The 24,249-nt window shown below is 43.1% G+C and overlaps 1 protein-coding gene across 3 annotated transcripts; it reads right to left on the reverse strand.

Moving 5' to 3' along the window:
* Positions 1–131: 131 nt before the first annotated feature.
* On the reverse strand, positions 132–22,239 carry PSPH (phosphoserine phosphatase). Of its 3 annotated transcripts, XM_061401797.1 has the most exons (7): positions 22,034–22,122; positions 16,999–17,053; positions 7,331–7,489; positions 5,392–5,526; positions 4,795–4,940; positions 3,677–3,825; positions 132–652 (listed from the first exon to the last, which is right to left on the reverse strand). In XM_061401797.1, exons 3-7 carry the CDS (start codon positions 7,468–7,470, stop codon positions 545–547), a joined length of 678 nt encoding a protein of 225 aa, XP_061257781.1. In that variant the 5' UTR covers positions 7,471–7,489; positions 16,999–17,053; positions 22,034–22,122; the 3' UTR covers positions 132–544. The 3 variants fall into 3 exon arrangements, with proteins under 3 accessions (XP_061257781.1, XP_061257783.1, XP_061257782.1); XM_061401799.1 differs by lacking the exon at positions 16,999–17,053 and having other exon boundaries at positions 22,034–22,239; XM_061401798.1 differs by lacking the exons at positions 16,999–17,053; positions 22,034–22,122 and adding an exon at positions 9,933–11,047.
* Positions 22,240–24,249: the final 2,010 nt, after the last annotated feature.

Here is a 24,249-nt window from a genome sequence, read left to right on the forward strand (position 1 = left end):
TTCCCTGGCAGTCCAGTGGTTAGGATTCTGAGCTTTCACTGCCAAGGGCCTCGGTTCACCCTGGTCAGGGAACTGAGATCCCACAAGCTGAGTGGTGTGACTCAAAAAAAAAAAAAAAAAAAACCTACAAATTTGTTTTGATATGTGGATAAACTTTTATTTATATATAAAGGGAAAACCAATTTCATTTAAAGCTGCCTAATCCACATTCCCAATAGTGAAGGTGTTTAATTTACCATCCACCTTCCAAAGGCTTCAAATCAAACATAGCTAGAATTGATTGATTGATAAAGAACTGATAGATTGATAAAGAATTCAGATTATAAAACTCTCCAGGCAATTAAATGGTCATAATAATACTGGAACTACAGTTTAAAAAAACAAACCACAATGTTATGAGCCCTAACTATCGTTCACTTGGAGGTACAGATAATCAATACCAAATTCATAGATTGGGTTGTAATCAGCAATTGGAAGCAAACAGTATCAAACTGCATAACTTTTAAAAATTAACCTGAAGTTATGAACTTTATAAAAATGGATCTTATTCTTCCAGTGCTCCCAGCAGCTCTACAAAATCAGTGATGTACCATTCCGCATTATCCTTTACTTGCTGCCTGATCACATTTCCTCCGAATCCAATGAAAGCATCCTATGAAGAGAAAGAAAGGGAAATAGTTTATAAGGAGAGAGAGAAAGAGAGACAGCAGCAGCCTAGGGAAATAAGTATTATTGAAAAGAAGAAACTCTGAACAAAGACAAGTGAGCCCAGCATCACCTGGGATCCCTCCCTCCCCAGCTCCCTGTGAGCCTGCTCACCTCCTCCCCTCTTCCCGCCAAGCGAATAAATGAGTCTGACCACCACTGCAGCAGAAGCACTCAGCTGGACACTGTGGGCTTCAGAAGAACTGAAGTCCTCGGAAAATCAAGACCACTGCTTACAAAAATAAAACCTGGGACTTCCCTCGGTGGTCCAGTGGTTAAGACTTCTTGCTTCCAATGCAGGGGGCCCAGATTCAGTTCCTTGCCAGGGAACTAGATCCTGCACAGCACATCTAAGACCCTGCACAGCCAAATAAATACATGTATATATTTTTTTAAATAGGGACTTCCCTGGTAGTCCAATGGCTAAGACTCCATGCTCCCAATGCAGGGGGCCTGCGTTCAATCCCTGGTCAGAGAACTAGATCCCACTTGCTGCAACTAAAAATCCCAAGTACCACAGTGGAGCCTCAGCACAGCCAAACAAATATTAAAAAACAAGTAAATAAAACCACACCAGGTGGCAAACATCTGAGTCCTAAACTGGGTGGCAATCACATCCAGGCCAATTTCAAAGAAAGAAGATTGAAGAGAGGCCTGTGGGGCTGGGGAAATGCCCGAGGCATGGAATCAGGGCCATGGCAGAGTATCTCCCAGCTGGTGTCCTGCGTGAACCTGAGGGACCCACCCCACTGCCCGCAGGGAGGCCTGTTATCCCGGGCTGAAGGAGATGACAACCCGGAGTATGTTAGCAGCACTCTATTTTTCACTGGTAGAATGATTTAAAGGTGCATTGTTTCATTCACTTCTTCTCAGTGATACCTTCTCTTAGTTAATGATCTTTTGAAATTTTTTTTGGCTGCGCCTTCACAGCATGTGGAATCTTAGTTCCCCGACCAGGGATCAAACCCATATACCCCTGCCCTGGAAAGTGGAGTCCTAACCACTGGACCACCAGGGAAGCCTCATTGTTGTTAGTCACTAGTTGTGTCTGAATCTTTTGCAACCCCATGGACTGTAGCCTACCAGGGCTGATGCAATCTGTCCACGAGATTTCCCAGGCAAGAATCTGGAGTGGGTTGCCATGCCCTTCTCCAAGGGAAATTCCATAGTCAATGGTCTTTTTAAGTGGTATTTTCTCTTTTTTCTGCCAGGACACAGACACAATATACATTGATTTAGAAGTACAGATTTATCTTACTTGCCCTTTCTCTTCATTTTTATTTTCATACCATACAATGGGGGAAAAATAAGTAGATTCTTACATTTAGATAAATCGAGCCTCTTGAACTCCTGCCTCTGCGGCAGCCCTCTGCAGGCCAGCACCAGTTCCACTGTCCTAACACCCTGACTTGTTCCTTCTTGGTCCAGAGACTTCCCATGACCCAAAGGTAACACCAGACAGCCTAGTGCGTGGGGTCTTCTTCTCTTGCTGAAGAGAAAGCCCACTCCCACACCTCCCTGCCCACTGGCCAGCCTGAGACTGCGCTAGTCCATCAGGACTGTGCTCTGCTGCTTCCCTTCCCCCTAGAAGCCCTCCCCGCCAAGTTCTGCCTAGCTTCCACATGGCGACTGCTAACTGCCCTTTAGGGCAGGGCTCCCACTCCCGGGCCACGCACTTGGTACTGCACACAGGAGAAGGTGAGCAGCAGGAGAGTGAGAGAAGCTTCATCTGTATTTACAAACTGCTCCGCATGGCTTGCACTCCTCCTGAGCTCCACTTTCTGTCAGGTCAGTGGCGGCTATTAATAAATGCAAAGCCCTTGAATCATCCAGAAACCATCCTCCACCCCTCAACCCCCGGTCCGTGGAAAAATTGCCTTCCACAAAACCGGTCCCTGGTGCCACTTTGGGCGCAGATTAGGGCACAGATTCCTCGGACCACCTTCCAGGGCTACAGACCTGCACACACACCACCTTCCCTTGGTTCAGTCGGGCTGTGTCACCTTCTGACCGATAGGATCTTCTGCACTTTGTAATTCTGTCCTTCTTGGATACCAGGATTCAGGTCCCCTTAAAGAACCCTGCATTTTATGCCTTGTACTCTGATATCCACTGGCCTGGCTTTCAGTACTTAGTCGACCCTGACATTGGCTGTAAATCATTTAAGAACGCATTATTTCAAACTGACTCAAGTAATGTTAAAAGGATCCCCAAAAATTCTTTAACCACTTTTAATTAATCATTGACAGACAGATGTTATTTTTAGATCTGAGGAAACTAGGTAGTGAAATGTTCACCACTATATTTTTGGTTCAGTTTTTTTAAGGTAGAACGAAATGTTAGAGTCACAGTCCTATGTGAAATGGACATGTGATATTTAAGGTATTGGCTACAGTCCATGGGGTCCCAAAGAGTCGGACACAGCTGAGTGACTGAGCACACATGCATGCACACACACACACACACACATACATAGAGCACTTATTTCCTGCTAGTCTCAGAAAGCAATGGAAATGCAGAAGAAGAATAAAATGCTTTAATACGGCCATAGTATCGAATCCCCATGACCCTCAGTTACCCTATCAGTAAAGAGGAAAAGATGATACTTTTTACTTCACAGGGCTGTTATGAAGATTAAATAAGATAATGTATGAGGAAATAGTTAATCAAATATAAAACACAAATTCTGGTTGTAGTATAAGAGCTGCATTAATTGTGGAAATGAAGCCAAACCTCATTGAGCACATACTTGGGCTAAGAGGCAGCAGCCATACTGCAGGGACAAGGGGTCTTTGGAAGTTTTAAATGGGGTTTAAGTTCCTTACTTGCAGCCTTCCTTGGGTTTGCAAAAAGTCAATTAATATATTGAGATTGAATGTGTTTTATTTATTTTGTTTTTTTGTTTTATGGTGATACAGGTTTTTGTTTCATTCTCACAAGCTGCATAAAAATGAGTATGCTTAATACATACAGCAGGAGGACAGGCTTCCATGTCTGTGGCTCCATCTCCAACCATGACGATCTTCTTAAAGTGAAATTTTTCCTTTAACAATTTAATAACTTTTCCTTTTCCACCAGATTCAGCTGTTGGCTGCGTCTCATCAAAACCTGCATATTCACCTATAAAACAGATCCACAGAATTGGATCAGTAGGGCCACTTTTTTGCATAGATGATATCCTCATTTACATACGACTGGCAAAGCTAAAAATGGCCTTCCACACAGCCTGGACTTCCACACTTATTTCTCAGAATAAACAAGCTATGCTTTTAAATTACAAACTTCTTGTCAAGGTTATTCCTTTAGGTGATAAACATCTTGCAGTTAATTGGTTTTATCTTCTAAGCTTCCAGTACAGCAAGTCTCAAAACTTATTGAAATGGCAGAACACCATGAAACAGTAATATATTAATTTAAAACATGTTATTATATAATTTCTTCTAAGAGGAGATTCTAATTTACATTTGATGGATTATTTCCATCTTACAGTAATTACTACACTTATACTCTACTCTTTTAATGATTTCTATCTTAAAAACTCTTCAAAAGTGTTCTAGTAACACATTTAATGTTTTTAATTAATGCCATTTGGTTTTAAGAATGCCAGCCACCCCCTGACATAACTGGAGACATCTTAAGATGACGAGAAGATTACAGTTGTGGCTCTGTGATGGTCCAGAAAGGGGCCAGGAGGCGCCTCCAAAGGCAGCTACAGTGCAGTGACTTGCTCACAAATTAACTCTCCTTCCTGAGTCAAACACACGAGCCAAGTTGGCTCTAATACATGAGAGCTTTCATAAAACTGAAATATACTGAATGACAAAATAAGTCATATGGGTTACATGACATTATTTACTAAAATGCAGACATGTATATACAGACAGATGATTTTATGGATACTGAAGGTAGGAGAGATGATGCCCTAAGTGTATCTTGCAGAGTAAAGGATACCAAGGTGTGAAAGACATCAGTAAAGAGAACCCTCTATCTCAGCATTTAACTCTGACGCCACCTTGCTGAAGCTGCACTCCAACAGACATTAAATACTAAAACTGATTAGAGGGGAAAATGTGACCATGAAAGTCTTACCATTAAAGTAGAACTTCAGCCTATTGGCAAATACATTGGTTGATGGAATGTTGAGCTTTGAAGCAACATGCTCCACAATGCTCCTAAAGCCACCAGATATCAGGAAAACCTGAACATTTCGTTCTTGTAGGCGACTTACTAGCTCCCTGTAAAAAAAAAAAAAAAAAAAGGAAACTCAAATACCAAATGCTGATCAATACAAAAGTGAAAACAGAAAACGTGAAAAGGAAACTCAAATATGCATTTCTCCTAATGCATCTGTCCAAGGTACATCAGACAAGGTATATCGCCTAGTGAATTAATGTTCCATATATATTTTTCTAAATGCACTTAGAAATTAGTGGGTGGGGCTTGACTGCTTTAGGAAACCATTCCACAACTCTGCTCTGCCCATGGACCTAGAAACACGAGATGAAGAGGGGATTTTGGCTCTCTGTTGGGAGAGAGGGAAGGCAGACATGGGCAGGACCAACCAGCCAGACAAGACCAGTCACAAGGACTGAAAGAACCACACGGAAGCTCTACAGTAATGAAGGACATGCCCCCAAATGCAGGTGCTGAGAGAGAGGCAGTGTGCCCAGACTGGGCATCCCTTACCTTATGCCGGGGGTCAGGTGCGGGGGGTGCTCTGCTAGGAGCCTCTGCACCTGTTCCCTGGAGGGCTGGATCAGAGCTAAGCGCTGTGTGAGGGCAGCCTTGAAAGGCACTGCTCCGCCCATGGCTTGCCGTGTCCTAGGAGGAAGAAGACCCAATAATCAAGCCAGCCAAGTCAGCTGTCGTCAAAGTTTACATGCCCACCCTCCTCAGCTCCTCTCAAGGTCCATCCACAAGGACAGTGCCCCACCATACAACAGACGTGCTACGTTGCCATGGGAGTAAGTGGGGCCAGGGATAAACTATGGAGGGTTTGCTTGAGAATCACATTGATATTCTGCATTCACAAATACACCATCCAGTGAGCTGAGAAAAATGCACGTACTATCCACAGGTACCTTCCTTAGAAGCCGTGAGCTCTTGTAAACCAAGAAAGAGACTAAAGGCCAGTACTCTTTATACATACACATACACATATATAATTTAGCATGTTAAAAACAATCACATCAAAGAAAAGTATACAGGGGCTTCCCTGGTGGCTCAGTGGTAAAGAATCCGCCTGCCAATGCAAAAGACACCAGTTTGATCCCTGGTCCAGGAAGATACCACATGCTGTGGAGCAACTAAGCCCGTAAGCCACAACTATTGAGTTGGTGCTCTGGAGCTCAGGAGCTGCAACTGCTGAAGCCTGCCCGAGAGCCTGTGCTCCACAACCAGAGAAATCACTGTAATCAGAAGCCCATGCCCAGCACAGCAAACAAATAATTTTTAAAGTATTCAGATAAAAAAATGTCATAGATGACATAAGAATAGTGTGCATATATTTTTGCATATATATATAAATCTACAATATTTACCACTGTTGATTTATATATATTTTGGAGCAGCTCTGATGCTGCTATCATAAGCCAAATTGTATGGCTTGGTTTACTAGGCCAGGCATGCTTGCATCAGATGAAGCTGAACATGAAACAGTCTAGGACCTGGTGAGTGTGGGTGGCACAGGGGAGAGCAGAAGGGAGGAAGGAACTCTCACCTGGGCATCCGTGGAGACACTGAACCAAAACTAGCTTTCTAGCAAAGCTCTAAGGCCATACTTTCAACCATGACACCAAGCACTGGACCCCTGGAGATCTGGTAGGTTATCTTTTTTGGTTATTTGTGGTCATCAATCCCCTGGTCAAGCTAAGGGTATGTCATCCATATTTATTTGTCAAAGTGTATATATTAGTGTTATATATACACTTTTTTGGCATAAATGTGTGCATAAATGGGAAATCCCCCAGAAGTCCAGTGGTTAGGATGCCATGCTTCCACTGCAGGGAGACAAGTTTGATCCCTGGTTGGAGGGAACTGAGGTCCTGAAAGCCATGTAGTATGGCCAAATATACATACATACACATATATGCAGCCCTCCAGGTTTCTCTGTCCATGGGGATTCTCCAGGCAAGAATACTGGAGTGGGTTGCCATGCCTTCCTTCAAGGAGTCTTCCCAACCAGGGATTGAATCCAGGTCTCCCACATTGCAAGCAGATTCCTTACCATCCGAGCCACCAGGGAAGCCCATGAATAATGGAGTAGGTAACCTATCCTTTCACTAGGGGATCTTCCCAACCCAGGAATCGAACCAGGTCTCCTGCATTCCAGGTGGATTCTTTACAAGCCGAGCTACCAGAGAAGCCCATACACATACACACATAGATTTATATAAGCCCATATACATATATACATATATATATATTTATATAAATGGATGGTTGGATGATGTACTACACCAACAAATTCAGCTCTAAGTGATGGAAGAAAATAACCCAGTGCCCATATTTCATAGGAAGGGACTAAAATCAGGGAATTGTGGCTCTGGTCCTGTACGTCATTCAAAAGTCACTCTTCTTTTGCAATCCTCTATCATTTCATAAGGTGAATAAATACTGTTCCTACATTTCTGACACGGCATCCTCAACTCCACAGAATTTGGCCAGCTCATCAATTCCTTCTTCTTGGATGACGGTGCTATCGACATCAAAGCACACTGCATCAGCTGAACAGAAAAGATTCCTCAACTCTGAATGGGAGACCATCTTTGGAAGAATTTTCCTCCTACAACAGAAAAAGATGAATCTATTTAAAGACATAAAATATAATCATTTGTTATTGTTGTTCAGTTGCTAAGTCCTGTTTGACTCTTTGCAACTCCATGGACTGTAACACGCCAGGCCTCCCTGACCCTCAGTATCTCCCAGAGTTTGCCCAAGTTCACGTCCAATGAATTGGTGATGCCATCCAACCATCTCATCCTCTGTCGCCCTCTTTTCCTTTTGCCTTCGATCCTTCCCAGCATCAGACAAAATATAATCATAAAAGGTCTAATTTTGCCTACAAATGTCAATATATTGTATTTCCCATCAAAGTCATTCATTTTTTTAAATACAAATTAAGCACCTTCTAAATGTCAGGCTCTGGGGCTACAAAGTTGAGTGGAGACCCAGATTCTGCTCCCAGGAATTAAGTCTAGTGAAGGTTATCAATTTATGAATGTATTTGATTTTCAACCAATATTCAGATACTTTTGACCTAACAGTTAGAGCAATAAGGCAAGTGCTACAATGGAAATGTGCATAAGATACTGTGAGCACACAGAGTAAATGGTTAACCTTGTCCATGAGACAGGCTTCCAAGAGGTACCGGCATTTGAGCTGAATATGCAGAGTAAGTGGCCTTCTGCATGGGCTCTCAAAGGGAAGGGTATCAGTTTGTTGTGTCCTGAGAATAAGCCAGGGGGAGAACAGCAGCAAGGAGCGGGGTAGTGATGGCAAAGGGAAGAACACGTGTAAAGACAAGGCAGCAGAATATGGCTGATGAGCTGGGAGCTGCCCAGCGGCCCAAGCCAGCTGGCAGGCAGTGCACGCGCAGTTAGTATGGGCGGGCTAAGGAGCTGTTTTTTTTTTTTTTTTTTTTTGACTTTTCTGGGTTTTCATTGATTCACACAGACTTTTCTTTAGTTGCGGCAATCTGGGACTACTGTTCGTTGCGGTAGATGGACTTCTCATTGCCATGGCTTCTCTTGTTGCAGAGCACAGACTCGAGAGCTCGGGCTCAGCAGTTGTGGTGCCTGGGATTAGTCGCCCCACGGCCTGTGGGATCTTCCTGGACCAGAGATCGAACCCGTGCCCCCTGCATTGGTAGGTGGATTCTAATCCACTGGACCACCAGGTAAGTCTTAAGGAGTTTGGATTTTAACATTCTAGCTAACAGAAGGACTTACCTGGTGGACCAGGAGCTAAGACTCCATGCTTCCAATGCAGGGGGCCCAGGTTCAATTCCTGGTCAGGGAACTAGATGCCACATACCTCAGCTAAGAGTTCATATGCTGCAACTAAGACTTGGTGCGGCCAAATAAGTAAATATTGGGGGGAAAAAACCTTTTAGCTAATAGGAAACCTTGAAAGGCTTTACACCTCAGAAGTTCGAGCTAAACATACACATGAGTCTGTTTCCAGTGCAGAGATGGTAACTGAAGCCACAGACTGCTGGAAGAGAGAGTAGAGAAAGAGAAAAAGAAGAAGGCTGAGGACAGAGCACAAAGGAACAGGGCAGTCAGGGCAGGAATCTGTGAAGGAAAATGAGAGGGAGAAGTCACAGGGAGGAACTGAGAGACCACAGTGCTGCAGAAGCTGCAGAGGACAGTTTCAAAAGAATTTTGAGTATTTTTTATTTTTTAAGAAAATTGGGGCTTCCCTGATGACTCAGTGGTTAAAAAAAAAAAAAAAAATCCACCTGCCAATGCAGGAGACACCGGTTCAATCCCTGGTCCAGGAAGATCCCACATGCCATGGGGCAGCTGAGCCCAGGCTCCACGACTACGGAAGCTCTTGCACCTTAGAGCCTGTGCTCCACAACAGGAGAAGCCGTTGCAGTGAGTAGCCCCCGCTCGCCACAATAGAGAAACGCTCAAGCGGTAACGAAGACCCGGCACAGCCACAAATAAATAAAATTACTTTTTAAAAAAGAAAGAAAATCAATGGACTAGAGTCTTGGAAGTGAACTAGATCCTAGAGGTCATCTGGGGCCACTCTCCCATCAAAGAAACTAATACGTCATGTACAAGGTACACGGACCATGCAAATCACATAAACAGTGGCTGACAACTGACTCACAGGAGCCTGGCCAACCCACTTTGTAACTCATTACAAACCAGTGCATTTGGTAGAACCATCCAGTTCAAAGTTAACGTGGGGGAAAAAAAATCTTTCAAGACAGGGGTCAACAAAACACAGCCAGTAGGCCAAATGCAGCCTGCCACCTGTTTTTGTACAGCCTGTGAAGAATGAATTTTACATTTTAAATAGTTGGGAAAAGTAGAAGAGTAGTATTTTGTGACACATGCAAGTCACATAAAATTCAAAATTCAGTGTCTGTAAATAAAATGCTATGGGAACATAGCCACGTTCATCATTTACATGTCTATAGTGACTTCCCCAAAACAGCAGACAAGCTGAGTAGCTGTGTCAGAGACATGGTCTGCAAAGCCTGAGATACATACTGTCTGGCCCTTTAGAGAGAAATTTTGCTGATCCTTGTTTCGAGCCCTTACAAGAGAGTACTCCAAACAGGAAACATCAATTTCATTGGAGTCCCACTAAAAACAGGCAGAGGAGGGTAAATTAATGAATCCAGTTAGATAACAGATTTAAAACTCTGCACTGACATTATCGACCTAAATGTGGATAAGTCTCCACAGAAGAGAAGTATTTTTCAAAAACATGAATACAAAACACATCTGCTACTGGTTATCTACTGGGTTTTCTATAAGAGATGATGGAAAAACCCGATCGACTTTTTGGCCAACACAATACGATCTGTTTTTTACCCACAACATCATGTTCTTGTTCAAGCTGACCACTCAAGTTAGAGGACCAACTTCCCAGGTTCACATATCTGCTCTTGGAGGCTAAGCTTCTTTGCTGGTTGGTTCTCTTAATGTAATAGCCCAGGGTCCGTACTTGGTCTTCTCTACCTATATACACTCCTTGCTAAGTGCTAAGTCACTTCAGTCATGATCAACTCTTCGAGACCCTATGGACTGTAGCCCACCAGGTTCCTCTGTCCCTGGGAATTCCCAGGCAAGAATATTGGAGTGGGTTGCCATTTCCTCCTCCAGGGGATCTTCCCCACCCAGGGATCAAGCCAGAGTTTCCTATGTCACCTGCATTGGCAGGGGAATTCTTTACCACTAGCACCACCTGGTCACTCCTTAGATGAATTAATTTATCCTTGATCATAGCTTTAAATGTCAGTTCTATGACAGTAACTCCCAATACACAGCTGCAGCTCAGTTTTCTCTCCCAAACCCTAAACTCTATATACTTACCTGACTTCCACTCAGATGTTTAGTGAACATCGCAGACATAAATCATAACATCCAAAACAGAACTCCCAGTGTTCCCTCCCCTCCTCAAAACTGCCATTCTTGCAGCCTTCCTTTTCTCTCTTGATGGCAACTCCACTCCTCAGTCACCTTTAACATTTCTCTTTCCCTGAAATCCCACATCCAATCTTTCAGGAAATGCTATTTGTTCTGCCTTTAATACATATATATATTTTTTGGCCAAGCCTCGCAGCATGTGGGATCATAGTTCCCTGCTGCTGCTGCTGCTGCTGCTAAGTCGCTTCAGTCGTGTCCGACTCTGTGCAACCCCTGAGACGGCAGCCCACCAGGCTCCACCATCCCTGGGATTCTCCAGGCAAGAACACTGGAGTGGGTTGCCAGTTTCTTCTCCAATGCATGAAAGTGAAAAGTGAAAGTGAAGTCGCTCAGTCATGTCTGACTCTTAGCGACCCCATGGACTGCAGCCTACCAGGCTCCTCCGTCCATAGGAGTTTCCAGGCAAGAGTACTGGAGTGGGGTGCCATTGCCTTCTCCAATAGTTCCCTGAAAAGGGATCAAACCCACACCCAGTACAGTGGAAGTGTGAAGTCTTAACCACTGGACCTCCCGGAAAGTCCGGTTCTTCCCGTAAGAGCTAACCAAAAAAAATCTAACCAAAGTATGACCACTTCTCACCACATCCACTGCCGTTGTTTCAGCCTGTCACCAATGTTTCTAGCCAAGATTGTACCAACAGCCTCTTAAAATGTCCCCACCCCTACTATCTGCTCTCAACATTACAGCCAGAGAATCATTGTAAGCTATAAGCCAAATCATGTCACAATCTTAGCTCAAAATCCTTCAGTGGCTTTTCATTTTACTAAAAGTAAAAGCCCAACTTCCTACGATTACCAATAAGATCTGCCCCCCAACTCTGGCACCACCACCACCACCAGCATGCCCTCCCGATTACTTCTCTGGCCTCATCTCCTACCCCTCTCACCCTTGTTCACTCTGCTGAGCCTCACTGGTCTTCTTGCTACTCTGCAAATACACCAGGAAGGCTCCCCTCTTAGGGTCTTTGCTCTAGCTTCGCCCTTGGTGGGAATGCTCATCATGCGAATACTCTCTTGGCCAGTTCCCTCAGAAGCAGTTTGCCCAGATGTCAACCTGACCACGCTGTTTATCACTGTAACCCCCTTCCCTGACCTTACCCCTGACATTGCTGATCTCCCTCATGATGCCCTACTTCTTCTGTAACATCTCTCATCTTCTAACACCTGATAACACATGTCTATTATGTGTTGTTTATCTGTTCCCATTAAGATGTAAATTTCACAGGAGTAGGATCTTTATCATCTTTGTTCACTGCTGGATCCTTAGGACTGAGAACGGTACTTGGCACATAGTAAGGCTCAGTAAGGCTTCCCAGATGGCACCAGTGGTAAAGAACTTGCCTGCCAATGCAGGAGACATAACAGACTCAGGTTCAATCCCTGGGTCAGGAAGATCTCCTGGAGGAGGGCATGGCAACCCACTCCAGTATTCTTGCCTGGAGAATCCGCATGGACAGAGGAGCCTGGCAGGCTACAGTCCATAGTGTCACAAAGAGTCGGATATGACTCAAGTGATTTAGCACACGCACAAGGCTCAGTAATGTGTGTAAATGAATAATGCTCAAATGCCATCTTCACTATGAAGTCTTTCCTGATCCCCTGATCTGGAAAAACATCTCTCCCAGAACTTCCAAAGTACTTTATGGAGACCTGCTTTAAGATATGGAATTCATAATATTCCAACTTATCTTATATTGATTTATGTGCATATCACTTTCACTCCAGGATGGCAAGCTCTTTGTACTAAAATACAAAATTTTCCAAAACACCTATCGTTTTGAACCTTTTCTGAGTGGATACTCCATTAATTTCTGAAGGTTGAATGAATAAATAAAATGATACAATTGTGAATTACATACCCACAGCTAACGATTTTTTAAAACTTTTTATCATGGCAAATTTCACATACATATAAAAACAGGAAGTATGAATACATGAACTCCATGTATTTATCATCCTGTTTCAATAATCATAGCAAATCTTACTTCATCAACAACCCCACTATAAAAGGTTCTGCACCCCAATTCCAACAAGGGGGTTGGGGTTCCCACACATCCAAGCAGTTCTTGGATACCAGCAGGGTGTTCTACTTTTCGATTCAATTCTGACACTATCTACCCAGAGAGGGCATCAGATTCCACAGGTTAAAGGTTTAGTCCACAAGACTGACCCCACTCCACCCCCAACACACACTCTCTCTCTCTCTCTCTGGATGTCTGTCACAAATCCAGATTATCATCACCTGTGCTTCTGACTGACCAGCTATAGAGTGGAGTTTCCAACAACCCCTCCTTGGGTTCAATTAATTCATTAGAGCAACTCACAAAATTTACGAGGTTTATTATTAAAGGATATAACTTAGGAAAAGCAAATGAAAGAAATGTACAGGGCAAAGATATGTGGAAGGGGAGGTGAGCTTCCATGCCCTCTCCAGGCTCGCCATTCTGCCCAAATCTCCATGTGTTCACCTACCCAGAAGCTCTTAGAACCCCGTCCTTTGTGGGTTTTGAGGAGGCCTCATTACAAAGGCACACTTGACAAAATCATTGGTCACTGGTGCCCGAGCTCAGCCTCTAACCCCTCTCGGGGTCATGTCAGTGGGACCGAAGGTTCCAACCCTCTCATCACATGGTTGGCTCGCATGGCAAACAGCCCTCATCCTTAGGTAGGTCCAAAAGTCACCCATTCACACAAGAGACATCTTTATCTGTCTCATCATGGAAAATTCCAAGGATTATGGGAGCTCTGTGTCAGAAACAGGACAGGTCCAAATACCTGTTTATTACAAATCACATTCTCACACCCACACAATTCTATCTTTGAGATAAATCTGACTTATCTCAAAGTAAACCATATCATTTCATACAAAAATATTTCAGTGTATACACTTAAAAGGTAAAGGCTCTTTTTAACATAGTCATTTGCATTTATTAACTCTACTGTTGGCACCTGCCTGTATGCAGGTGTGGCCACTGACAATCAAATCAGGTTGATCACAGCACACCTCAGAATGCCCCTGCTTATCCACTTCTCATTATTAGCGTAGAAATCAACATAATGTCTCTGTTACTTGATTCATTTATGCCCTTCATGATTCAAATCCTCTCCATTTCACCAGGCTTTTCCCCACCACTTTCCTCCCCCCACAAACACTCACATACACATACACACACTTTATGCTCAAGGGATACAGAGGACTTCTTGCTCCTTAAACATGTCATGGTTTTTTAGTTCTCTTTATCTTTGCAAATGCTGTTTATTCTGCCTGAAATCACCTAATTACTCATGTTTAAGGGGCAAATTCTTATTTATCCTTCAAGGTGCAGATTAAATTATTTTCCCTGTACTATCTCCTTCATAATCCCCTCCAAGAATTAATTAATTACTCCCATTCCTCTCCTAGAATGTGAGTTCCTTCAGGGTAGGGACCTTGACTGAATTACTTTTCTGTTCCAGCACAGTAGGTGTTAAATTGAAATGTTTCAGGGATTAGAGCTGAATCTAAGCAGTTAATGAGAACCCAACACAGAATCGAGTACATTACTGTTCTCAATTAAACAATTCCAAATTAGTATGCTATTACCCTAAAATTAAAATCCTTAACCAGAAATGGTGACTACAACAGAGAAACAGAATCAACATCATATATTCCGAAGTTGGAAGGAAGCTCAAAGCCATTATCTGGGGCTAGTCCTGTGCCCTTCTACAGGAACAATATAGATACATCCATTTACCAAATTAACTAATAGAGGTATAAGGAATTAAATGTTTTACCCAAGGTCATACAGCTCCTAAGTGATGGCCAAAGAACTGAAATTTGGATCTCAAATGCACAGAGACAACATAAAAGATGTGGATAAATTAAGTAAAATTAAGTAAAATTAGACACTGTTAAGAACATAACATGGATCCAGGAAATGTCAAAGACTTCCACCAAGAATTCAGACTGGGACTTCCCTGGCAGTTCAGTGGTTGAGAATCCACCTTGAAGTGCAGGGGACATGGGTTCAATCCCTGGTCAGGGAACTAAAATCCTACAGACCATGGAGAAACTAAGTCCACATGCCAGAACTGGAGAATCCATGCGCCACAATGGAAGCTCCCACATGCTGCAACTAAGACCAACACAGTCAAATAAATACAAATATTTTTTTAAAAAAAGAGTTCAGACTATTCTTCAAAGACAGTGAAGCCAGTGCACAGTGCCACTCTGTGCCCAGCACATGATCTGGGAACCACAGAATGGGCACCACCTTCAAGACGCTCTCAGTCTCATTGGATGGCTGGACAAATCATCATTGCTCACATTTGAAAAGCCAGAGCCTTGAGCCTCTTTCCAACCACTGATACCAGCAATAGCTTCAACCAGATCATGAGCCTCAAATACAAAAGGAAACATACATTTACTCTAATGAAGTGAGAACTGATTTCTACAAATCCGGATGAACAGTAGTCCTGACTTGTAACTCAGAACTGCTGACACCTGTAGGTTGCACTGTGGGTCCCAAGACAGGATGTTTGAGACAAACTATTGGAGGACAGAGGGAACAAGAAGTACCCACAAACTGAGAAGGCATCTTGAGAGCGACAAATGAGGCAGGGAGATCCATGTAATCAGGGTCCTTGGAAACAGGGCGTGCACTCCTAAGCCAAGACTGATGAATGGGTAAGTAGTCTTGGGGGTGCTGGAAATATGTCAGGGAGGGTTTTCATCATTGTTTGGGGACTAACAGAGTGTAGAGCTACCTGGCCCTGATGATTATTAAACAATATCTATCAACTGTAAAGCCCTTGAAGACACAGAAGTGATTCACTGCACAATACAGTTCTGGGTAGGGTCAGAAGGACAGGAGAAACTGTAAGGACCCAAGATGGTGCTAGTTATGCTAACAGCCATGCACAAACATTACACTGAAGCTACCTGGAAGGCTAATTTTTTTCTCTGTGCCCTCCCTAGAAGACAGAGCTAGATTATATGACCTTAGCCTTGCCCCCAGAATGCTTGTGCCAGGGGATATGCCCTCCACTCCTCAGCTTACATGGGTTTCAATCCCCTGCTTAGACTACAGAACAAATTCAGCTTCCGCCAGCACTTCGCAACCCCCACTGTAAAATGCTCTGCCTTCCTGTTCACTTCTGATTCCCTCTTTTTTCATTGTCTCCACCAGGAGTGACTCATGATTCGTACAAATTCAAAATCCTCATAGTTCCAGGGGCAGGAAGGGAAATGTGCTGAGTAAATTCAGTTGCTTCAAAGTGAATTGTGTACATTAGAAAAACTGTTGCTGGAGAATGGACTCTGGAGCCCTCACATCCAGACTAGCAGGGAAGGGGGACAGGACAGGGGTGGAAGAAATCCTGGTGGAAAAGGTCTGTGTTTACATGGCAGTTGCCAAGCCTGGTCCCAACCCCTAGACCACTGCCTTCTGGGGCTCAGGACAGGACTCCTGCCCACCCGACCCCAAGCAGGTCCACCTTGGGGAAGCAGAGGGCCAACTGGTAAAGAAGCCACAGCTGACAACCCCTCGTCACCTACTCCCAGCTCCAAAAGTACAAAAGCAAGCTTCCCTTCAAGGCCAACCTTAGGAATTCTGATGTTAGATAAGAGGGAAAAAACTTTCTCATCCCAACAAACTCTCTTCCAGCTTCTCATCTAAGTGTCTCACAAGAGACATCTAAGATTACCTTCACCAACTTCCGCTTTTGCTGGGATTGACCTCTTACCTTCACCTATGTAAGAACAAATATAAGCTGGTACAGAGGTTGAGGAAGCCAACAGAGCAAAGATTCCTGGACTCAGATGGGCATCATCTAGGGTGGCTTTGGTCCTGGTGGTGAGGCTGTTTGGGGCCCTCCAGGCAGTGAAACAAGGTCGAATGGAGTCTGAGAGGCTTCTGGATCAGAGGAGAGTCAAAGAGCCTTCCTCTAACTAGGACGGGGGTTCCTGCCAATGCATTTATAGTACATTTTATGATTTAAAACAAAACAAAACAGATCTTCTTCAGGGAAACCGAGATTGTATGTGTACCACTTTACAGCAGAAAATTCTTTTTATGCAGGTGAAGAGTAAACTGATAAACATATAACATTGACAATGACGACAACAGCAGACAAAAAGGACTCACGCTTCTTCAGTGCTGGATTCCCAGGAGACAATGGTCTTCTCTTCCCACTTCTTTCCTGGGGGGGTGGGGGGGTGGGGGATAAAGAAACACAGCATAAAGTTCTGACTACAAATTTCTTCAAGAGAGATCTCGTGAGTTCTGCAAGAGTAAGAACCTAGAAAGAACGGGGAAATCAACATCAAGGTCCAGACACAGGAGAAGAAAGAGACCGTCTAGCTTCACTATCCTCCCTCTATAGGACTGGAACAAAGAAAGGTCGGCTGCAAAGTCTCCTAAGGCTACTTTCTCTGGGAAATACTTCACATCTGCCTCCTTCAAGCTCCACAGAAGAGGAAACATGCCCTTTTCTGTGGCTCTAAACCAGAAAAAGCTTCGAATCTGATAGAAAATCACCTACACCTGATTGGCATGGCTCAGAGGCAAGGGAAAGGAGAGAAAAAGGGAAAGAGGATCTTGGGGGAAAACAAAATACAAATACAGAGAAGCCAATGTAGGAACATTACAGACTGTACAAAATGGTCCCTGCTGTCTTCAAAACGAGGAAGTCAGCAACATTCCAAGAATAGTCAGAGGAATCCTGCTGCCTCGTAAGAAGGGAACAAAGCCAACAACTTCCAATTATTATCCTCATCATTTAAACTGTAAAAAGAAGTGGACGAAGGTGCTAAATCTCAGAAGAAACAAAGAGACAAAAAGAAGCAGTTAAGAACAGGCAGCAAGAAAGAGCAAAGTAGGGCTTGACAAAGGACAGACGACAGAATGGAAAGAAATCTTCTGGGAGGTTCAAATACAGTCCTCACTGCACTCAGAAAGGGTTTGGTGTACCCTTTCTCTCACCAGAGTCATAGAGGATAATACTCCCGAGAAGGAGGAAGAGAACAAGCTGTACTCAAAGCCTCATACCTGAGCACGCAAGCCTAGCATGTCTTCCCCACGCTGCCAAGCTTCTGCAGGTGTTCTGAATCCCGCTCCCCTGCAGGCCCGGAGAGGGGCATCCTATTGGCCCTCCCCGGAAGCTGCTCCTTTTAAGAGACAACCCACTGCCCAGAATGGCAGCACAAGAATGGTACTATTTCCAATTTTCTTCTTTTTTATTTGTTTCTTTTCAAGCGTGAATTATTTTTTTATGTGTGTATACATTTTATTTTATTTTGGCTCTGCTGGGTTTTTCTTGCTGTGCCTGGACTTTCTCTAGTTGCAGCCATTGGGAGCTACTCTTTGTTCAGGTGCTCAGGCTTCTCACTGAGGTGGCTTCTCTTGTTGCAGAGTGCGGACTCTAGGTGTACAGGCTTCAGTAGTTGAGGCTCACCGGCTCCAGAGCCCGGGCTCAGTAGTTGTGGCACATTGGTATTTGCCTGGAGGCATGTGGGATCTTCCCGACCCAGGATTGAACCTGTGTCCCCTACATTGGCAGGAGGATTCTTTACCACTGAACCACCAAAGAAGGCCCTAACTTGCTTCTTTAATATAGTTTATTATTTCTCCTTTGATCCATTTACATCTAAAGCAGAAATTCTTTTAATTATAAAGGCAGGCTCTTTTTCTCTTCTAATTTAGAATTTGTACATTGCTACTTACCTTTTTTTTTTTCAACTGGGCATGTATTAAATCATGTGAAAACTTAAAATGTTCTATTTTGTTTCACCAATATGAAAATGACAAGACTCTGATAGTCATTATACTGAAATCCTACCTGGTAGTTTTAATTATATATAGAAATACTGAAATATACATCCTTCCCTAACCTGTAGTCCAACGACAAATTATGTAATAATAATAATAAAACTTGTAGTCCAATGCCAAAAATCAACTCCAAATGAATCAAGACCTAAACAAAAAAGCTAAAACTATAAGACTTCTAAAATGTAGGAGGAAAATTGCACTGCTGTGGCAGGCAGCCTCTAAAACAGCCCCTAGAGGGAATTCCCTGGAGGTCCAGTGGTTAGGACTCTGTGCTTCTAGTACAGAGGTCTTGGATTTGACCCCTGGTTGGGGAACTAAGATTCCACAAGCCACACAACTTGGCCAAAAAAACAAAACAAACAAACAACACCTAATGAACCAACTTCCTGCTATTCCAACCCATCTCTAACCCCCTGCCCTTGAGAGTGAGCTGGGTTTAGTAACTCCCTTCCAGTGAACAGAATGAGGCAGAGGTGATAGGGTATCACTTGCAAAATTAGACTGACACAAATGAGTGTGTATAACTGTGAGATCTGAACAAGCTCTATGGATTGTGCCAGAGTCAGTTCCTTGAGATGTTGCCCTCAGGGGAAGGGACATGAAAGAAGGAGAAGTGCATGAGATTTCCCTGTATATTTCTTTGCAGCCCTCTGTGAATCCATAATTATTTCTAATCACACACAAAAAGTGCGTTTTTTAAAGTGAGTTTATCTAGGGAGATTCCCTGGTGGTCCAGTGGTTAGGGCTCAGTGCTCTCACTGCCAGGGCCTGGGTTCAATTCCTGGTCAAGGAACTAAGACCCTGCAAGCCAGGCAGCATGGCCAAAATATAAAGAGTGTGTGCGCCTGTTGTCACTTTAAAAAAAGAATGTGGCTTCCATTCTTGCCCCACCCCCACTCCTTGCTCTACAGGAAGGCAGCTGCCATGTTGGTAGCTGCCCTAAGAGAGATGCATTTGGCAGAACTGAAAGCAAACAGCCAGGGAGAAACTGAAGACCTCAGTCCAACAACCCTCAAGGAACTGAATCCTGTCAACAGCCAGATGAGCGCACTAGGAAGCAGATCTTCCTCCACTGAAGTGTTCAGATAAGTTGACCTTGGCCAACTGCAACCCCTTAGTGAAGTCGCTCAGTCGTGTCTAACTCTTTGCGATCCCATGGACTGTAGTCTATCAGGCTTCTCTGTCCATGGGATTTTCCAGGCAAGAGTACTGGAATGGCGTGCCATTTACTTCTCCAAGAGATCTTCCTGACCCAGGGATCAAACCCAGCTCTCCTGCATTGCAGGCAGACCCTTTACCCTCTGAGCCACCAGGGAACACCTTAAGAGACCCTATCAAGAACCACCCAGGTAAGCTGTTCCCAAACTTCTGATCCACAGAAACTGTAAGAAAATAAATGTTTGTCTTTTAAAACTGCCTAATTTGGGGATTATTTGTTATGCAGGGATAGCTACCTAATAGAACAACCATAATTGGTAAAAATTTTCTTAAATAAAACCCACATAGCATGAATAATAAAAGGAAAAAATGATAGATTGGACTTCATCAAAATTAAAAACTGCTTTTCAAAAGACACCATTAAGGAATGGGAAAAAAAAGGTAAGTCACAGAATGGGAGAAAATATTCACAATCCACATATTTGAGGGGACTTTTATCTAGGATAAAGAACTTTTACAACTCAATTAAACACACAACCCATTAAAATATGAGCAAAAAGAGATCCTAAAAGGCATTTCAAAAAAGATGTGCAAATAAGCTCAAAAGAATAACTTTAAAAAGATCGACAATATCATGTATTGGTGAGGACACGGAACAACTGGAACTCTCATACAATGCAACATTGTACAACCACTTTGGAAAAGAGTTTGGCAGTTCCTTACAAAATTAAACATTTACTTACCGTTAGAGTCAGTCATCAATTCCAAACCTGGAGGTGTATTTGAGAGAAATGAAAACACATTCAAAGCAGCTTTATTCATGATAGCCCAAAACTAGAATAAACATCACTGATAGATAAAGGGATAAACAGAACACTACTCGGCAATAAAAAAGGAATAAATTACCAATGCATACTATAACATGAATAGCTCAATTGGTAAAAAATCTGCCTGCAATGCAGGAGACCCGGGTTTGATCCCTTGGTCAGGAAGATCCCCTAGAGAAGGAAATGGCAACCCACCCCAGTATTCTTGCCTGGAGAATTCCATGGACAGAGGAGCCTGGCAGACCACAGTCCATGGGTTCACAAGAGTCAGACACGACTTAGTTACTAAACCAACCACCATCATAACATGAATAAATATTTTAAAAAATATTATACTGACCAGAAGAAGCCAGACACAAAAGAGTATGATTCTGTTTATATGAAACCCTAGAAAATACCAACAAATGCTATAATAACAAAAATCATTATAGAGACCCTAGGAAACTTTTAGGGGAGATGGAAGTATTCTATTGTGATGGTGAATATAAGTGTGTACAACATTGTCAAAATTCACCAAAACGTACACTTAAAATGTGTGCATATTGTTGCATTAGATTATACATCAATAAAATGTAAGCTTAAAAATAAGTTATAAGGGGTACTTCCCTGGTGGCTCAGTGGTTAAGACTCTTTGCTTCAAAAGCAGGTGGTTTGAGTTTGATCCCTGGTCAGGGAAAAACTAAGATTTCTCATGCCGAATTTCCCGGCCAAAAAAGAAAAGTTATTAGACATGCATCAGATAATCTGAAAACTTAAAACATCCTGAGTACTTTGTTTTCCAATATGAAAGCCACAGGACTAGGATCATTACACTGAAAACACATCGGGCAGTGGAGATAACATATACAAATGCTGGACTTCATTTTTCTTCCCTGATCCTCATTCCAATTCGGTAGTCAAATATTTCAAGAGTAAAGACCATGTGCAGGTCACATATAAGGAAAACTTAGAACGTTAAGTTTGATGAATGGAAGCATTATTTATTTAATTCCCGGCTTGAAGTAGTATAACAATGTATCTGGTAAGTACATATTTAAAATTCGAATTCTGATGAAAAAGAAGTTGACGAAGTCAGACACTGCAACTCTAAATTCTGGAACTTTTCCTACTCTTGTACTGATGACTCCCCTATGCGGGATTGCATCATTCATTCATGCTGTTTGGTAACAGGCAGCAGTAGGATAAAACAAGTGAAAACCATCAAAAGTAAACGGATGAAAAGAAAGCCTTGAAATCTCATGACATAATTTACCTATCCCGATGAAGAGAAAGAAATGCAGAATCATAAAGGCCCCGGGTACAGGACAGGCGGGCCGTTCAATCAGAAAGTTGGGCACACGGCGAGAGAAACACTTGCCCAGACTTACCCCGGCGCTGCTGCTCCTTCCTGGGCCGCTGCCACCGCCTTCAGGTCTCCCGCGGCTGTTAAGTTCCGACTGCAAGGGGCCGAGGGTTGGCTCCGACGTTCAGTCGTGGAGCTTGAGGGAGGTGACCGGTGCAAAGCCCCAGGGACTTTATCAATCACCAGATCCGCTGACAAGTGCGGTGGCTTCTTGCGGGATTTGCATCTGTTTTATACTCAACTGGAGCCTGCAAGACCTCCTCTCTGCAGAGCCGGGCTGGGAAGAAGCCCTTGGCCCCGCCCCCGAGGGAGGGACTCCCTGAGCCCGCCCCCTCATCCCGCCGGGGGCTCGGCGCCGGCGGACCTCGACTTGCATTTGGCGGTGGACGCTTTCCTGCGAAGCCGCGAGCCACTCCACCGGAATGGCACAGCTCCGGTCCTTTCCCAGCGCTCCCCACCGTCACCACCCACTTGGGATAAGAGTCGGTGAGAGAAGAGAGGGACCTCTGTACTGATTTTGCAATTAACGAAAGCCCCTTAGGGGCTTTTTTTTTAAATCCACACTTGGCTTATGCTCTTGTAGGAATTTAAGTCCCAAGAGAACTGCAAAAACTGCTCACATTCGCAGCTAAAATGCAGAAACCTATGAGTGACAAAATGGGTCTTTGCACCCCCAGCTTTTTGAGGGAGTCCTCTTACTTTCTTCTTGGTATCACTTGCCCACTAGTTTTATGTTGACTACTGTAAATAAGGAGTCATTGCCCACAAACGTTTACCTTTGGGCAGAGCTGTCTGGAGCTAGGCAGTGAGGTCCTACCCTAAAACAACGGAAACCTCGGACACTGACAGTTCACGTCCGCAGGCTCCCTCCAAACTGGTGATTCACACAGAGGGGATGCTGGAGCGAGCCTGGGACACAGCATCCCTGCCTCAAAAAACACAGTTCTATCCAGAAACAAGAGTCCTGATGCTCCGAGGTTACATGTGACTTTGAAGTTCAATATTCTCACATTTCATCAGTAAGAAAATGTTTGCAGGTTTGGGGCACAACCCATTTTTTCCCAGATCTGCCAGGGATGGTTTTGATGAAGGACAAGAAGGAGGAATTTTGATGATTTGAAATATGAGGTAAAAGATTATATAATTAATAGGGGAGGACAAAATAAGGGGGTCTAAAAAATAATCTTGTCAAGAACCTGTTTATAGTCTATGGTAAGTAATTTAGAAATACAGGGGAATAGAAGAAACAAGGTAATAAACACCAAATACTTGTATATAAGTATTAAAATGGTAATTGAGAGTTTATTTCAAGAGGAAAAGAAACAGTAGAAGAGTCCATTTTTGCTATTATTCATATTTCATAGATGCTTAATGCTAAATAGATTTCAGGTAGAATATACCAAATAAAATCTGTCAACTACTTATGATGCCCGTACCCACCTCACATTCACACCTGTATTAACACTTGTGGATGTGAGGTGGCAGTGTTGTACACTGCACACTGTTTAGCTAGAACACATACTGGAAAAAAAAACTGTCCAGGGAATTTCTTGGTCATTCAGTGGTTAGGACTCTCACTGCCAGGAGGCTCTCACTGCCAGGAGCCCAGGTTCAATCTCTGGTTGTGGAACTAAGATCTCCAGCCACGCAACACGGCAAAAAAAAAAAGTTTTCCAGAGGAGGTTAATGAGTAGTCACAGATACATGGAACAATCAGACACGGGATAACTATATAAACAGATTTTAATATGCTTCATTGTTGTTCTTCTGGAGTAATGGTAAATAGCATACCTGAACCAAATATAAACATATTGTAAGTCTAATAAAAACATCAGCAAATTTTTTTGCAAACTTGTAACTGGTTATTAAAAAGTTAATATTGAGTTTAATTTAAAACATCAGCAAATTTTTTTGCAAACTTGTAACTGGTTATTAAAAAGTTAATATTGAGTTTAATATTGAGGTTATTAATACAATACTAGTATTCCTGAAAGGTTTTCTATAGATCATATTTCTATAAGCTAACAAATTTTCTAATGATTAACTATTTTAGAATCAAGTGCTATTTTTATAAAGTAATTCAGTGCTAAGAAAATAGCCTTCTAAAATATAGTACACTGGACAGTCACTCTAGGAAACAATATAGTATTATTTAGCAACACTTAACCTGTGCATTTTCTATGACCCAGCAATTCCATCTCAAGAATGCACTCAGGGACTTCACTGGTGGTCCAGTGGTTA

Source organism: Bos javanicus, chromosome 25, assembly GCF_032452875.1.
Source record: "Bos javanicus breed banteng chromosome 25, ARS-OSU_banteng_1.0, whole genome shotgun sequence".
Taxonomy (NCBI): Eukaryota; Metazoa; Chordata; class Mammalia; order Artiodactyla; family Bovidae; genus Bos; species Bos javanicus.

Excerpts from the sequence above, each read along its gene's own strand:
- PSPH (XM_061401799.1), bottom strand. The coding sequence starts at position 7,470 with ATGGTCTCCCATTCAGAGTTGAGGAATCTTTTCTGTTCAGCTGATGCA. Across the intron at positions 5,527-7,330 it reads GAGGATGCCGTGTCAGAAAT|GACACGGCAAGCCATGGGCG; the intron begins GTAGGAACAGTA and ends TCTTCCTCCTAG. Across the intron at positions 3,826-4,794 it reads GCTGAAGTTCTACTTTAATG|GTGAATATGCAGGTTTTGAT; the intron begins GTAAGACTTTCA and ends TCTGTTTTATAG.